The sequence below is a fragment of the Coptis chinensis genome, chromosome 2 (genome assembly GCF_015680905.1).
Source record: "Coptis chinensis isolate HL-2020 chromosome 2, ASM1568090v1, whole genome shotgun sequence".
Lineage (NCBI taxonomy): Eukaryota > Viridiplantae > Streptophyta > Magnoliopsida > Ranunculales > Ranunculaceae > Coptis > Coptis chinensis.
The window spans coordinates 92,541,702-92,558,704 of record NC_141457.1 but is presented as its reverse complement, the minus strand read 5'-3'; the positions used below and the strand labels follow the sequence as shown (position 1 = coordinate 92,558,704).

At 35.9% G+C, this 17,003-nt stretch overlaps 3 protein-coding genes across 5 annotated transcripts; 2 read left to right on the top strand and 1 right to left on the bottom strand.

Annotated features, from left to right (window-relative positions):
- Positions 1 to 5,418: 5,418 nt before the first annotated feature.
- LOC147518993 (uncharacterized) lies at positions 5,419 to 7,461 on the top strand. Of its 2 annotated transcripts, none has more exons than XR_015211944.1 (5): positions 5,419 to 5,669; positions 5,768 to 5,967; positions 6,047 to 6,513; positions 6,691 to 6,794; positions 6,974 to 7,461. XR_015211944.1 is itself a non-coding variant. In XM_086590666.1 (5 exons), exons 1-4 carry the CDS (start codon positions 5,519 to 5,521, stop codon positions 6,728 to 6,730), a joined length of 858 nt encoding a protein of 285 aa, XP_086446792.1. In that variant the 5' UTR covers positions 5,423 to 5,518; the 3' UTR covers positions 6,731 to 6,762; positions 6,974 to 7,461. The 2 variants fall into 2 exon arrangements, 1 of the variants encoding a protein (XP_086446792.1); XM_086590666.1 differs by having other exon boundaries at positions 5,423 to 5,669; positions 6,691 to 6,762.
- A 462-nt stretch (positions 7,462 to 7,923) lies between these two features.
- LOC147518992 (major pollen allergen Ole e 10-like) lies at positions 7,924 to 10,640 on the top strand. Of its 2 annotated transcripts, XR_015211945.1 has the most exons (5): positions 7,924 to 8,439; positions 8,613 to 8,951; positions 9,025 to 9,143; positions 9,418 to 9,448; positions 10,342 to 10,442. XR_015211945.1 is itself a non-coding variant. In XM_086590667.1 (4 exons), exons 1-4 carry the CDS (start codon positions 8,364 to 8,366, stop codon positions 10,433 to 10,435), a joined length of 540 nt encoding a protein of 179 aa, XP_086446793.1. In that variant the 5' UTR covers positions 7,924 to 8,363; the 3' UTR covers positions 10,436 to 10,640. The 2 variants fall into 2 exon arrangements, 1 of the variants encoding a protein (XP_086446793.1); XM_086590667.1 differs by lacking the exon at positions 9,025 to 9,143 and having other exon boundaries at positions 10,342 to 10,640.
- Positions 10,641 to 10,953: 313 nt separating this feature from the next.
- On the bottom strand, positions 10,954 to 16,522 carry LOC147518991 (chlorophyll a-b binding protein of LHCII type 1-like). Its single transcript, XM_086594049.1, has 2 exons — positions 16,240 to 16,522; positions 10,954 to 11,354 (listed from the first exon to the last, which is right to left on the bottom strand). The coding sequence occupies exons 1-2, from the start codon at positions 16,505 to 16,507 to the stop codon at positions 10,954 to 10,956; spliced, it is 669 nt and encodes a 222-aa protein (XP_086450175.1). The 5' UTR covers positions 16,508 to 16,522.
- Positions 16,523 to 17,003: the final 481 nt, after the last annotated feature.

Here is a 17,003-nt window from a genome sequence, read left to right as displayed (position 1 = left end):
GTTTTGAGAACCAGAATTGGTTACCACTACACACTTACAACTTGAACTAGAGTATCTTTCTTGGAAACATTAGAATTCTGAGAACCCTTCCCTAGAACAGTAATGATGTCAAACAAAGTTCCGACAAGGACCTTGTCCATCATTCCAACGTATTTGATGCTTCCCCTGAGGAGCTTCTGGAATTGGCAGAGGTGGGGGTGGAGGACGTGGTGCTTGGCTTATAGCATTGTTATGTGACATTGTTCTGAATATAATAAACCAAAGGAGATTAATATGATAATCAATGCTCTATATTGACACGAAACCAAAAATGTAACAGTGAACTTCGTAGTGTAGGACCTGAAACCAAAACAAAGTTAAGATATTCATACACAAATCTAATCAAAGAGTTACTAATATAAGAAAGGCTATAAGGAAGATACTGTTATATAGAATAACAAAAGCCATAAGCCAGAATAATACAAGCATCCCATAAGCAAAACACATCATTCAGCATTGCCAAAACAACGACAACAAAAAACATAAAGTTAAACCACTATTGCTAACAACACACTAGTTATTCTTCTCCATTTCGTTCATCTCGACGCTCCCACATGTTCGCCATCAACCCATCTCTCCACGTTGTCCAACCATCACTCGGAGTCATGGTTATCCCCACATCATCGCCTACTTTTTCACTTCCTTCCTATTCAATAGTCGCTCTTTCTTCTTCCCATATATCATCATTATTATCAAGCAAAAAGTTATGCAATCCACAGCATGCACAAATTATCTTTGCTTGTGTCTCAACGTCATGGTGTGGAGCATGCCTAAGATACGCAAATCTTTTCTTCAACACACCAATTGTCCTTTCAACAACATTCCATAAAGATGAATGACAGAAGTTATACATTTCTTTTGCATTTCGGGCACCGTTGTATCTAGAGTTACATTGTTGGTCACTAAGATGATATCTTACAGCACGATATGGTGTAAGGAAGTGTGGAAATAGCGGGAACCCAGCATCGGCGAGATAATACTTATCTATGTGAAAAAATTAATTAGAATGATTGTTGAATTTTAATAATACTCTAAAACAGTTGGGATTTGAAATGTTTTAAGGATACATACCATGTGGTACAGTTAGTTTATGCTCTGGCCAACTCATTGCACATCTCAGCAAACGACCATCATGGGTGGAACCCTCCCAACTAGTAAGTATGTAGGTGAATCTCATACCAAATGTACATGCCACTAAGACATTATGAGTAACCAGACCCTTTCGATTACAATACCTAACTTGATCTTGAGGTGGTATATAAGCTTCAAAGTAAGTGCCATCAATTGCACCCACAACATCCTAATTAATATAGCATCATCAGTAAAAGAATTAGTAATTAACATTATGTGCATTAGATATATAGCTAACAAACCTGGAAAAAATGGTGCCAAGGTTTAGGTGTTCCACCACAGTCGGCTAGAGAGTTTTCCATGGTGGCAGGTCGTACCTCATCTCTATGTAGCCTAAGCAATACATTTAAGACTCGGTGGAAGTACCGGTTAATTGTTTCAATTGATCGATCTAAAAAACTGAACCTCAAAAGTCCGATTCCTTAAATCGTGCTCAAGTGTGTGTAAGAAAATGGCTACTTGTTCTTCAACCTTAATAGACTGACTATCAACTAACCCATAACCCCACAATCGAGTGCATAGACGTTCAAATGTAAATATCCTCATTCTCAATTGACTACACCTGAACATTCGCGTGAAAACAATGTTTCTCTGAGCATCCCAATTTTTAATGATGGCCCTAGGTGAATTGCACAAATTCTTGTCGTTTAGAATCTGCAAATCAATAAATATAATTTTCAAACCTGCAACAATTAAAAAGAATAGTGGCAAGTTAGAGTTGAACCACACCTTGAAATGGAGAAATTAGAGCGAAGAGAATTAATGAACCAATAACTAACTAAGTACGTAAGATTTAAAACAATTTTTTTTTTTTTTTTTATTTTATCAAACTAATTTAATCTAAGAATGAAAATTTGCTTCTATTTTATCAACTAATTAAACTAAATTTTTGCCGGCTTTCAAAATTTTAATTAATGAGAAATCCTAATGGTGAATGACTTCACCTATTTTTATTCCCCTTTATTTTATAAATTTCATCAAATAAACTCCAACACGTACTAGTTGTAAATTTAATAGATGATTTTTCAGTGTAAGCATTTTGTGGACGCTAGTCACATTTAAAAGAATATCTCAATAAATAAATCCTCCATTTCTTCAAGCATTTACGTTTATTTATCTATGTATGGAAAATCACCACATATAATAGAGGAGCATAAACCATCCACGATAAATAATTAAACATCAAAACCAAACTTTAAAATAGACTTAGATAAGAACAAACAATGGAAAATACCCCGAATGGTGATAGAACCCATGACTATTTTTCTCTAAGTTATTTTGGAAGAATATTATTGGACATAATTAAAACAACAAGATATGGGGAATTAAAACTTGGAAATATAAAACTAAATCTATACCTTCATGATAGGGGATTCATCTTCCACCATTAGGGTGAAGATTTTACCCTATCATGCTAACAGAGTAATCAAAAGAGTAAGAGAATACCACCATTTTATTCAACCTTAAAATCACTTTATTGCTCGTCGGAAAAATAGTACGTACACATTCTAATATCTCTCCCTCACTAATTAAATGAACTAAAACTACAAAGCAAAATTTCTACTATAATGGAGATATAATGGGTGTAGAATGGGTCTCCCCTCAATGCCAATTCTCTTCTCTATTTATAGCTTCCACCAACAAGATCTTTGTGTATATAATATCTTCACACAAAATAGAAATAATCTTTGGGATATAGGAAGAAAATATAAGATAAAAGAATTTAGGAAATGGAATACATAAGATATTATCAAGGCATGAGGAAGGAAGGAAATATAAATTGGAAATCAAATAAAGGATAAAATGGAATAATATGGTTTTGAATTAGGAATGGAGTGATTGGCAAGAATATGGTGAGGATATGGAAGAATATATGGTGGCTAGGATATAAGGTATTATGGAATGATTTGATATAATGAAATCTAGGAAATAAGTAATTAATGGAAATTGAGATATTTAATGTGGTGAAAATAGTAAGAATATATGGTGGTAGTTGCAATTATCCTTTCTTGATTTCCTTCCATAATTATCAATTCTCTAACATTTTCTTCCATTCTTGATAGCATAATTTATTCCATGAGCTCTCACTTATTGATTTTCTAAATGATCCTCTTTGGTTTATGGGCTCGGGCTTTGATTGGGCTTTGACCAACATCTTTATTTCCTACAAAAAATATTAAACCAAATTAATAAAACATATTTTGCATTGGACTTTTCCAAAGACATGCACATATATGCAAATAATCCTTTATGACCAAAAATTGTATATAATGTCATGGAATAAAGCAAATGTATGGTTTTACGTTAAAAATACGCAATTAAGCATAAATAATATTATAAAGTGTCTATAAAATTATATATAAAATATACAATTTTAGGTACTTATCACTAGGAACTATAACCCTCCGCTTATTTCTCCTATACCATTGGTACCACATAATAGCCTGCATGATTGTTAGCATCATGGTAACCACATCTAATTTACGCTCTTCGTCAGTCGACATTTTACCTAATTAAATAGACAATCATGCATGAGACGAAATAAGACAAAGCAAAAGCATGGAATGAGCAAAGCTAGAATGACAACAAGTTAATTTACCAGTAAAGAAACCAAATTCGTAACCCAATCAAAAGCATGCCAACTAGATTACTAACACAAGCGAGAGAAAAAATAGCTTTATACCAAAAACAACTACAATAAATCCAAATCTGATGACTTACCCAATTACTTATTAAATTAAACAAAAATGTAGAAAGCATTATTTAGACATTCAATATTTGACTTTAGATATTTCTAATTTGGTGAGAGGTCTGTATTGAGATCCCACATTGAGAGCATAAAAACTTGCTAAATTTTCAAACTTACTTGAATGAGCATGAAATCAGTTTTGAGAATAACAATGAGAATTTAGTCAAACAACTTCCAATTTATTAATCAATTATAAAATAATTAAAAGAAAACCTAAAAGATGTTAAACTAATGATCTAAAAAAATGAAAATTAAAGAAAAAGAATAAACAAAGAATAAGAGATAGAATGAGAGAGTAAGGGAGATTAACGTACTTGAGTTGTCGTGCAAATTGATGAAAAGTAATTTGGCCTCTCCAAATCAATCAAATAGAGATGTAGAGATTATGGAGAGAAGAAGAGAAGGGAAGAGATACCTCCGAACCTGTTAGAGAGATGATATCGGGGTTTTTTTTTGTCGGTAGGAAATCGAATTTTTTTTGTGGCAAATTTCAATACAAATTTGTCGCGGCAAAATTTACATAGCTCCCCCCATAGTAAATTTTGCCATCAAAATAGTGGTAAATCACAACTTATGACAAATCCAAATAATATTTGTCATGGGCCGAAAAGCTTTTCAAACAGTTGCAAACAAATGAATAGTGCATAATATTTGCATTTGTCATCGCAAATAGGGCTATCAAACACAACTTTAGTTCCACGATTGGTTTCAAATGATACTTTATACGATTATACTCTTTTATACCCTAAGGGAGGTGGAAGACGGATAAGACTGACACATATCAAATATCAAATATCATTTGTTCGTTGTTGTTTTTTTTTGTTTTTTTTCTTTTTTTATTTTAGGTAAAAGTATTTTTATTTTTTATAAATATCAATATTATTTTAATAATCAAGTGAGCGAAGTAACGCTTATTGGGCCTACGCGGTGGTCCACAATGTTACTTGACCCGTTTGCTGGTCTGTCTCGTTTTTAATTTAACAATCTCATCTTCTCCAAACTCTTTTCCTCCTAAAAAATTCCTCTCTCTTCTCTCTCTCTCCAGAACCCCATTAAATATCTACAATACAAAACTTCCCACTGTGTTTCTATTTAGCCAAAAGCTTAGGAACATAAAAATAAATAAAAAAAAAATATCAAAAACACTTTTGGTCCCAAAACTTGTTTTATGATAAAAATTTTCTAGCCTTCATGTCCTTTAGTGATTTGTCTTTCTAGGGCTTTTGAAAAACTGTTTTTAGAATAAATACTTTTTCATAAAAGTGTTTTTTAAGAAAAAATAATTTTTTGAAAAAATGAGAACCAAACACCCACTTCATGTCCTTGTCTTTCTAGGGCTTTCTGGAATCTGGACTATAGAAGATTTGACTGTGCCACATTAAATGGCAAAAAAATAAAATAAAATGCTGTTGCTTGTATCAATTCACTTATGGGCCCCATTGGCTGTAGGCCCATATAAAATCTCATATTTTCCGAATATCTCACGTTTGATATGAGATACAAAAAATATATCTCGAAATCTTATTTCACGGCGTAGGACTCGAACAGTCGAACCATATAATAAAAGGGATAAAACATTCCCGACAGAGAGAGAAAGAGATGTTTTCTGTAGTAATGAACACAGCCCCAACAATGTTTATTCCACCAAGAACGAAAACCATTTTCATATCAGCCAACATGAAAAACATGGAACAATTACGAACCCAACTCCTCCAATTACATACAGAAGCTGAGAAAACCAGAGATAAAGGTGTGTGTGTGTCTTCTTTATACTTCATGATCATTAATGTTGACTCTTGACTTTCAAATTTGTAAACATTTTATTCGGCTGTGATTGATTGTTTTCAGCAAGTAATACAAGATTGAGGTTTATGAGATTATCAGAAGCAGCAGAGAAACTTCAACGGCAAGCAATCACTGATATTCGAATTGGAAGGGAAACTGAAGCAAGGGAACTACTGTTTCAAAAGCGTAAAGTGATACAAGCTTTGGAGAAGTCGAAAAGTCGCATTGAGATGCTTGATGAGCTTTTAGCAAAGCTCAATGAGGTGAAATTACTTATTTAACACTGTTAAGGAGAATTTAATATTAGTGTGTAATGTAATTGGGGGCCTTTTTTATTTTCAGGCAATATCTGTTAAGGAATCACAGTTAATTGGAAATGTTTCTTCTGGTCTTGAAGTTAGTAGACAAAATTTACCTACTAGTGTTAGGATTATTTCCCCAAAGGAAGACGATTCGGATCTCGTTGGTGTCCATGCAGAACATGTTGAAGATCAGAGACTGCAGTTTCTGGAAAAGAATGATGCAGAGACATTAGTTAGCACTCAGAATGAGGACACTAAAGTAAGTGGTCTGAGCATTGGGATTTCGGATGAAGCAGAACTTGTGGATGGTTTGAACGAAATATTCTCTTATGACAGTTATGAGGAGTTCCTGAAGCATCTAGATGAGCAACTCGATAAAATTGAAGTAGAACTTATTACATTTTTAAAGTACTCAGCTTTAGTTCTGGAGAGCGTGGAGAAGCCAAAAAACCTAAAGGTGCAGCATGCACAAGAGATTCTTGAGAATGTCCAGCGGATTAGGAAGAGGTAATCTACCAAGGAAATTTCATTGCTGAACTATTGGAACCTTTTGTTTTGGTTTTTGAAAATGCTGATGGTGATTTCTTCCGCTAATGGTCTTCATTGAAATAGTTTAGATCTTATGTTGCTCACACTTCCCTCTTTGTTTGGGTAGCTGGTATCTAATTCTTAGAATGTTAACAGGATAGCAAGCATCACGAAGATGAAAGCCGGGATTAATTGAAGCTTTGTTTTGTTGTATCATGGCTAGATGAGGTAACACCCATCCGAATAAATGCAAGATATAGGTGATCCTCTCTGTTTTAATATTGTCTAGTTATTCCTGTTCTTTGGTTGGCATAAATCATATATAGTGGAATGTGACCCCTCGTTACTAAAACCAATTGAACTTAGAAAAATGATGGCCCCCCTCCCTCATTTTTCCGAGTATGTTTTGGGGTCTAAAGTTTATCCTCTCTGATGGTAGGGGAGAGCCGAGAGATAAGCCAACGGAGGTCCTAATCTAGCTCTATTCTGTGAGGTGGAGAATAGAACAAACTTCACAGCAAATGAATTGGTGCTCAGACATCAACTTATGGCAAAACACAGAGTTTCTACAGGTTCTTCATTACACATCTTCGACTGAAGAGGAGCAGATCTACTATAGGTGGTGGCATTGGGAAAGTGGTTGTGCTGAAGTGCATATGTTTTAACAGTAGCTGAAGGGATGCTTAAGATTCGAGAAATGGATTTTGGATGAAGGTCTTTGGAACTGACCCTTTACACCAATGAATGGGTGATATGGAATTCCAGGAAGGCAGTAAAACAGATATTCAGCAACAAAGTTATTGTTTTTTTAACATCTTTGTAATGAAGTCTGACCCAATCCTCTGGAATTGGTTGGCAGTTTCTGTATGAAGATGATAATACAACTCTCAATATATGATCTCCAACTGTGGAGTCAATTGAAGATCCTTTGAATTGTCTGCAGTAGAACATTCACACACAAGCACCTAGTTAATACTTATATCAGACAAATGACTGGAAATTAAATCGTGACTTTTGGCAGGATGACCTCTTCATAGAGACCATCATACTACAGTTTAGCAGGTCTGGAATTATCTAACCTTGCGCAATCTACCTCACAATCTTAAGTCGGTTTTTACTGTTTTTGAACGTCAGTTTTGCATAAAATCTGCTTCCTTTCGTTGGTGAGGTTAGAAATTCTTAAAAGAGGTCATATTTTTTCATATGATGTTTACCATGACCTAGATCATCCTCACCGAAAATTACAATTTAAATCTGTCATTTGTTCATTCTATAATCCCAGTGGAAGGCAAATTATTGAGAAATGCTGGGATGAAACCACCCTTGGGCTTTACCAGACAACCAATAATTTTGTGCTTGTTAATCAACAGTAAAAAAGAAATAAAAAAATGAAAACCTGACATCAGACATCAGACATGTATTGAGAATTTGAAGTCTCTAGCATGTGTAATCAGGCTTCTCCATCATTTAAAGCTCAGTTGGAGCTAAACTTGGATGGTGCTATACTTTTATGATTCTATCTTGTGCCAGGCTACCAGCTTCCAAAAGTGGCTGATAAATTGGTCCCTCATTTGAAATAGGAACTTGAAAGAGAGTCTAAACAGGGGTAAAGACGCAAACACTGTGTGTTGATATTTACCACCTTTTGGAACACCATACTATACCATTATTAATTTCATACCTAGGATCTTTAAGCTACTTCCCTTGCAAGACATTTCCTTTCTGCTTTTTCGGCATTGAAGACAGCCAAAGTTGCAAAGTTCCTGCACTTATAAGAAGAAGTTTCAATCTACTTTGTTTAGAGTGGGAGAGAGATCTAAAGGTTTATAATGAGGGGGAGAGTTCATTTTACCAAGATAAAGGATATATGGATGATTCAGAGTCTTTTGGTGATGAACTATTTTGGTATGCTCATTTCTATGCACTTCTCGTCTGTTCACTTTATATTTTCTTTCTATGTAACTCTAGCTTCATTACTGTGTATCATGTACTTAATATAGTGTTATAAGCACTACCTACTCTATTCTGGTAGATATCAATACTTTTATATGGTAAGCCTCTAATGAAGAAAATTTCAGTTTCTACAATGGTTGCAGGGGTACAAGAAAAGGCAGAGTCAACAATACCTATTGCAACCTTGTCACCTCCAGAAGGAAATACAACATTCCTCGGGGGCACAACATGGTGTGTAGCGCGCCCTGGTGCATCACAAGTCGATCTGCAGATAGCCCTGGACTGGGCATGTGGGCTTGGAATGACTAATTGCAATCCTATTAAACCAAAAGGAGATTGCTTTGAGCCTAACACCCTTCTTTCTCATGCCTCCTATGCGTTCAACAGCTACTACCAACAGAATGGAAACTCAGATATTGCTTGCAATTTTGGTGGAACAGCCACTCTCACTAAACACAATCCAAGTATGGTTTCTCTTAACTAAGCCTGCATTCTATTGGAATTTTTTCACTTAGATATTAATATTTTGTAGTACAGAGCATTCCAGAATCATGATAGGAAGTTCAATAAAACTCAATGCATGGAGCGGCTTTAATGTATGGCCTCCTTAGAAGTGCGAAGCAAAAATCAAACCATCTTAACCGATGATCAAGATGGTATGTACAATGTTTGCAGACAACCATCTTGGCTGCCAATAAGCATTTTGTATTGCTGCAGGACCATAACAGTAGCTCATCTTGGCTTCTTCACTCTTAGAGTCTTAGGCTACTAAATTCAGTTACAAACTTACAAATCTACAAACAAGTCTACAAATTCAGTTATTCTTTTCTTATTTTTTATATTATTCTTTTCTTATTTTTGATGTTTTGCTATTTGTTCTTGAGAACCTCATCATATTTTAATTCTAATGAAATTTCATCTCATTTACAGGTTACGGAAAATGTAACTATGCCGCATCAGGGTATGTGTTTACCCTCATTAACCCTTTGACATACTTAGATCAGTTGTTATATCTAGTCAAATCCTAGCTTTTACTTGTGGATTGATTATACAATGTTAGAATCTAGACTATTCCAATTTTATCACGCAAGTATAAGTCATCTCTGTTTTGTCTCATGTAATTTCTTCTGGCTTGTTAGTTGTTTGTTGTAATCTTTGGTTCAGATAATAAATACAAAAGTGGTTTATCGGGAAAAAAAAAAAAAAAAAAAAAAAAAAAAAAAAAAAAACTATGTTAGCAGGCTTCATGTGTTTCTACTTCATTTCCTAAAATTTTATTGGTTATCCTATGTTATATTATATCCTTTACTATTATCGTAAACAAATTATGATGCTGTTGAATTGCTAAAGAATTTAAAATACAGCTTCTGCTGATTATTATAGGATTCCAATTTGTATATGATTGAATTTAGTAATGGAGCTTAATCGAAAAAGAAAAAAGGAAGAATGTCATGGAAATTGTCTGATGTATTATAAGATATACTCTAGTGAGGTAGATTCTAATGGAAGAAAGGGATTATAGTTTCTGCTCATCCTAATACTGTAATACATGCTAAATAAGTTGTTTTGACCTGTTTTAAACCTTCGTATTTTTATTTCTTAAGTGAAAGAAAAAGTAACAATTAACATTTTACTTCCTAAACCTGTCAAGAATAATTCCAAACTCATGTTTGGGACTGTGAAAAAAATGAGAAAACTCTATATAGTGACTCATTAAGGGCGAATTGTTGGATCGTCACAAGAAGTAGTCATGGACACACTGAAGCCAAAATCGATTAATGTGATTTAATTTTATCTTTTAAGATTATGTATTATGATTATTTTTGTGTAATTTTCTTTTTGTATCTGTTTCAGGCGGGTAGCTTCCTCATCACCAGTGTTGCTTGGACCGATTTTTGTTAGATGGGAACTTTTGGGATTTTTCCTCCTTTTATACTATAGAAGCTAGATAAATGCTAAAAGCAATATTGGTTTCAGATACAGTTTGGGGGCGAGTAGGTTAGCCATTTACATTATGTATGAACATTTACATTAAGTATAATAAAAGTATTCCTTCCTTGATTACAAGGTTGGGAATGTCTGCTTTCTTTCGCTGCAAGGCAAATTAGAATGTACCTTTGCTTCATGTTAGTATGTTGTTAGAGTTTACTGATCAATCTTCTTTTTCTACCTTTTCTTTCTGGATATTCAAATTCAGCTATCATAAATTAGATTGAGATATATCACTACGATCACCTTCATCCCCACACGCAAATAGAGCATACTTCTTACATAGAGGCATAGAGCCAGAGTCAAAATTTAGCCTCTTGGATTAACTTGATTGGCGCGAGGGCAGAGATATACAGGACTACAACTCCATTTAGTACAAACTTGTGAAGGCTAGTTAGCAGGTCGTGGACAATGATGAGATCCAAAATAATAAATCAAACAGTAAGAAACAATCAATTGAAGAAATATCATATTGCATCAATTCACACTGGTGAACAACATATGTACTAACTTTCTTGGTAAAGAATCCCTACTAGATATGTTGAGCAGAAAAAAGAAAAACCAAAAATAAAGAACAAAAACAATGAAGATATACATGTGCCAAGTGTCCATGCCTTCAATTGTGAGGGGAGTTGTTGTGACTAATTTGCTCACTTGCCGGCCGGATACAAAGTTGGTAGCGAAGGCCCAAGCATTGTTCTTATTGTTAACAGGGTCAGCGAGGTAGTCAGCCAAGTTCTCAATTGGACCCTTGCCAGTCACAATAGCCTGAACAAAGAAGCCGAACATGGAAAACATAGCCAACCTCCCATTCTTGATCTCTTTGACCTTAAGTTCAGAAAATGCCTCAGGATTATCGGCGAGTCCAAGAGGATCGTGTAGAATTAAAAGACTTCAATTCAATTCTATTCAGTTTCTTATTTGATTCTTCCCAAAACATAGGTTTATATACAAGTTAGTTTCTTGTCTACCAAGACACATTATTCTAAATATATCCTAAATATATTGTTTCCTATTTAGAATATATATACAACTTTCTACACTCCCCCTCAAGTTGATGCATAGATGTCAATCATGCCCAACTTGTCAACTGAGCTGTCGAACATATTTTTAGATACACCTTTAGTAAGAACATCAGCTAATTGCTCCTCTGAGATTACAAAAGGAAAGCGAATAACCTTTCTGTAAAAAATTTCTTTAATAAAATGACGATCAACCTCCACATGCTTTGTTTGATCATGTGGAATTGGAATATGTGCAATTTGAATGACGGCTTGATTGTCACAATATAAATCCATAGGCTTTTGAAGCTTGAAGCCCAATTCCTTCAAGACATTACGGATCCACAACAATTCACATACTCCATGTGTCATACCTCGAAATTCAGTTTCTGCACTCGATCTGGCCACAACTTTCTGTTTCTTACTACGCCAAGTTACAAGATTTCCACCAACAAAAGTAAAATATCCTGATGTAGAACGTCTATCAACTTTATCACCAGCCCAATCTGCATCTATGTGTCTAACAATGTCCAATACATCATTCTTTCCAAACAGTAAACCTTTGCCAGGTGCCTTCTTCAAATACTTCAAGATACGAAAGACTGCATCCATATGTTCTTCACTCGGACAATGCATAAACTGACTAACCACACTCACAGCATAAGCAATATCAGGTCTAGTATGAGATAGATAAATTAACCTTCCTACAAGGCGTTGATACCTTCTTTTATCAGTAGAAACTTGGTCAAGATGAATGGCGAGTCCATGATTCATCTTAATGGGTGTCTCCATCGGTTTGCAATCCAACATCCCTGTTTTAGTAAGCAAATCAAGGACATATTTCCTCTATGAGAGTGAAATCCCCTTTTTAGACCTTGCAACTTCAATACCCAGAAAATACTTCAGTTGTCCTAGATCCTTCATTTCAAATTTCTTCGACAAATACTTCTGCAATTCATTTATTTCCTTCAGATCATCCCTTGTAACGATCATGTCATCAACATACACAATTAGAGATGTAATCTTACCATCCTTGTGTTTGATAAACAAGGTATGGTCAAAATTGCTCTGTTTGTACCCAAAAGCTCTCATGGATTTTGTAAATCTTCCAAACCAAGCTCTTGGAGACTGTTTCAGGCCATATAAAGACTTCTTCAGTTTACACACATTCCCAACATCTTTGGGATGGTTCTTCACACCTGGAGGCATATCCATGTATACTTCTTCCTCCAAATTCCCATTCTGGAATGCATTCTTCACATCAAGCTAGTGCAAGGGCCAATCTTTCTTTATTTGTCGCAGTTTAAATTAAAATTTGGATGTATTGATCTTCGCCCAAAGCCGAAAAGTCTCTTCATAATCAATTCCATAACGCTGTGTGTATCCCTTGGCAACCAATCTTGCCTTATATCTGTCAATTGTTCCATCTGTATTAAACTTCACGGTAAACACCCAACGACATCCAATAGTCTTCATTCCAACAGGCATATCAGCTACCTCCCATATTACATTCTTTTGAAGGGCTTCCAATTTTTCATTCATTGCTTTCTTCCATTTTTGATCTTTCAAAGCATCCTGCAAGTTACTAGGAATAGATACAATAGATAATTGATTTATAACAAGTGCATGTGATTCAGAAAGTCTATGCATGGTTAGACATAAAGTTAGCTATAGGATATTTAGCATTGGCTTTAATGTCTAGTTCATATTGTTTCTTAGGAACTCCCTTACTAGCTCTTTCTGATTTTCTAGGTTTAAGACATTCTAACCCAACAGACTCATTAAAGGTTATAAGAGGTACCTGAGGCGGATCATTCTGACCGAGATCTTCAGTTGTTGATGTAAAAGGGGAAATGTCGTGTGCTACAGTTTCAGATACATCCTGATCATGTGCTTCTGTCTGATCGTTGGGAACCAAATGGTTGATTGTCTGCTCATAATTATTCTCTACTGCTACAGGATCAATTTCTGCTGCAGGAAGATCAAATCGTTCCTCCAACTGTTCCAATTCTTCAAAGACATCAAAGTTGTCAATAGACCAAGGATTCCCTTCAATGCCACTCTCCCCCTGAAGGGAAGACTGGGAAACTCTCCCTGAGTAATACGGATCTGATTCATGGAATGAGACATCAAGAGATATATCCATTTTGTCAGTAATTGGATCATAACACCTATACCCTTTTTGAAACTCTGCATAACCCACAAAAATACACTTCGTCGCACGAGGATCAAGTTTACTTCGTTCTGGTTTTGGGATATAGACATAAGCTGTACATCCAAACACCCAAGGCTCCAAGTTAGGCATAGATGGGATGGACAAAAGTGTATGGAGTTTCTGATAAGGATTCTAGAACTTAATTACCTGTGAGGGAGTACGGTTGATAACATATGCTGCTAATTTCACTACTTCACCCTAATAAGATCGATGTACATTCATGCCAAACAAGGAAGCACGAACAACTTCCAACAACTGCCTATTCTTCCGTTCTGCTAAACCATTTTGTTGGGGGGTACTAGAATTGGAGGTTTGATGACGAATTCCAATTGACCAGCAAAATTCAGATATGAGGCCATTCACAAATTCTCCACCATTATCAGACTGAAAGACCCTGATAGATTGTTGATACTGCGTCGCCACTATTTTGTAAAAATCAGTAAACATCCCATATACATCACTTTTGTTTTTCAATAATGACACCCAAGTCATGCGAGTGCAATCATCAATAAAAGTTACATAATATCGAGTTCCAGAAAATGAAGAAACTTTTGCAGGACCCCAGACATCATAGTGAATTTTCATAAAAGGAACAAGACATCTATTAATACTTGGTGAATATGAAATACGGTAGCTCTTGGCCAGTTCACAAATGTCACAATGAAACTCAGAATTACTAACAACTGAAAATAAATGAGGTTGCAACTTCTTAAGATAACTAAAAGATAGATGACCTAAACGACGATGCCATAACCACACAACTTCTTTTGCATTCTCGACCCTATTGACCTGATTAGCTTACCCCAAAAAATTCTTCTGTTTCTCTCCAGTTTCTGTCAAATCCAGATAGTATAATTTCCCCCTTCTAACACTATAACCAAGGACCCGTCGAGTCAGAATGTTCTGAAAAACACAGAAAGATAGATAGAACGTCACAATACATGCAAGTCCTAGAATAATTTGACAAACAGACAATAGATTATAAGCAAGAGATGGAACAACTAAGACAGATTCAAGAGTGAGGGTATCAGATAACACAATAGAACCTTCTCCGCTAACCGGAGTTGGAGTACCATCAGCAGTAGAAACAACGTTTTGAGGTGAAGCTTTAAGACTTTCCACAAGGCTAGGGTCATTTGTCATATGGTCAAATGCACCTAAATCAATTATCCATGTACTATTCGAAATAACCTTACCATTCAAACCTGATTGTGCTACATTAGCCGAAGCATTGTCTGGATGTCCATTCACAACATTAGCAATGGCGGCCTTGCTTATATTCTTTCGTGGCCTCCTTGCAAAGTCCTACCAATCAGGATAGCCGATCACTTCATAACATCTCTCCTTGCTATGACCCAATTCTCCACAAACACTACACCTTTTATTTGCATAAGGATTTGATTTACCTTTAAGGTGGTGTGAAGGACCAGAAAAATTGGGAGGAGTAATTGTCTTGCTATGAACAGCCAAGACAGAGAATTCAGTTGATACAGAGCGCCCCATAGCTTGTTTCTTAGATTGTACCTTGCGAATGTAAGCATATATTTGCTCCAAGGAAAATTTAGGTTCCTTGCGAAGGATCTTTCCACGCACCTGATCATACTCCGAATCTAGTCCATGCAAAAACATATGAACACGTAATCTAGACATTGTGGACGTTGCATGGACTACAGCTGTAACATTATTATTCTGGGAGGTCACCCTTTGATCAATCTCCTGGAACATGGCCACCAATTCGTTGTAATTAATAGGTAGGAATAGGTCTCCCATTCTGCTTCGCTTCAAAGCACTTCGTATTCAATTCAAAGATTCGAGTTTCATTAGAGTCATCATAGAAGGTCTTCTCCACATCCTCCCAAATGTCTTTTGCAGTAGGAAGACGAATATATCGGTTCATAAGATAAGTCTCCATGGAATTAATAAGCCAACTTTTCACCTTTTCATTATCTGTTGCCCAAACTTCCTATTATGGAGAATTCATATGCAGTTCAACCTTTGCGCCAGTCAAATAACCAATCTTTCCCCTTGCTCCAATACGCATCCGCATGAGAGGAGCCTATATGGTATAGTTAGACTCATCTAATGAAATAGTTTTTGGAAACGCCGAGTTGTCTTGTGGGGTGTAGTGGTGATGAATGACTTGTGAGGATGATTGATTTGCTGGCACAATTGGATTTTCGGTAACCATTGCAGAAATTTGTTGCATAAAAAAAAAACTGGTATGAGATTTAGGTTTGGAAAAAAGTTTGATATTTGGGTTTGAGATTCAAGGATTTAAGGATGGTTTGATTTCAATGGTTGTAGTACGCAGCGGATTCATGATTCAATAAAAAACAAGTTCAAAGGATCAAAAATGCTCTGATACCATGTAGAATTAAAAGACTTCAATTCAATTCAATTTAGTTTCTTATTTGATTCATCCCAAAACATGGGTTTATATACAAGTTAGTTTCTTGTCTACCAAGACACACTATTCTAAATACATAATATTCTAAATATATCCTAAATATATTGTTTCCTATTTAGAATATACAGCTTTCTACAGATCGAAGCTCCCACTAGGATATAGTGGGTCAATCACCTCGCCCAATGGTCCACCGGCAACACGGTATCCTTCGACGGCACCCATCAGTATGACTTGAGTAGCCCAAATAGCTAAAATGTTGTGTGCATGGACCAAGCTTGGGTTACCCAAGTAGTCCAATCCACCCTCACTAAATATTTGTGCACCAGCCTTGAACCACACTGCCTCACCAAACTTCACTCCGTTACGGGAAAGAAGCTCTGGGAAGATGCACCCAAGTGCACCAAGCATTGCCCACCTACAGTGAATCACCTCAAGTTCATGGTTCTTGGCAAATGTTTCTGGATCTGTTGAAAGTCCAGCAGTGTCCCAACCGTAGTCACCTGGAAACTCACCGGTGAGATAAGATGGAGACTCTCTAGAGAATGGTCCCAATTACTTGACTCGGTCCGGACCATACCATGGGCTAGTGGATGAGACTGGTTTGGACTTGGCTACGCACAATTTTTCGCATTGTGACTCTCCCTTCTCCAAAGAGAAGATCTGAGGTGGATGGTCCCAGCTTCACTGGTTTCCCAGCTAGATAGGGAGAAGAGAGGGCCATTGTGGAAGCAGCCATGAGTACTGGACGTATAGGTCACAAAAAGAATTTGATGTATACTTGCTTTATGGGTTGAGAGAAAGAGTGTTTGGAGAAGTATATATAGAGTAAGAAAAGATGTGAATATATGATGTCGAGGAAACGACAAGGAGTAGGTAACTAATTATCCTTGAAAAATTCAAAGAA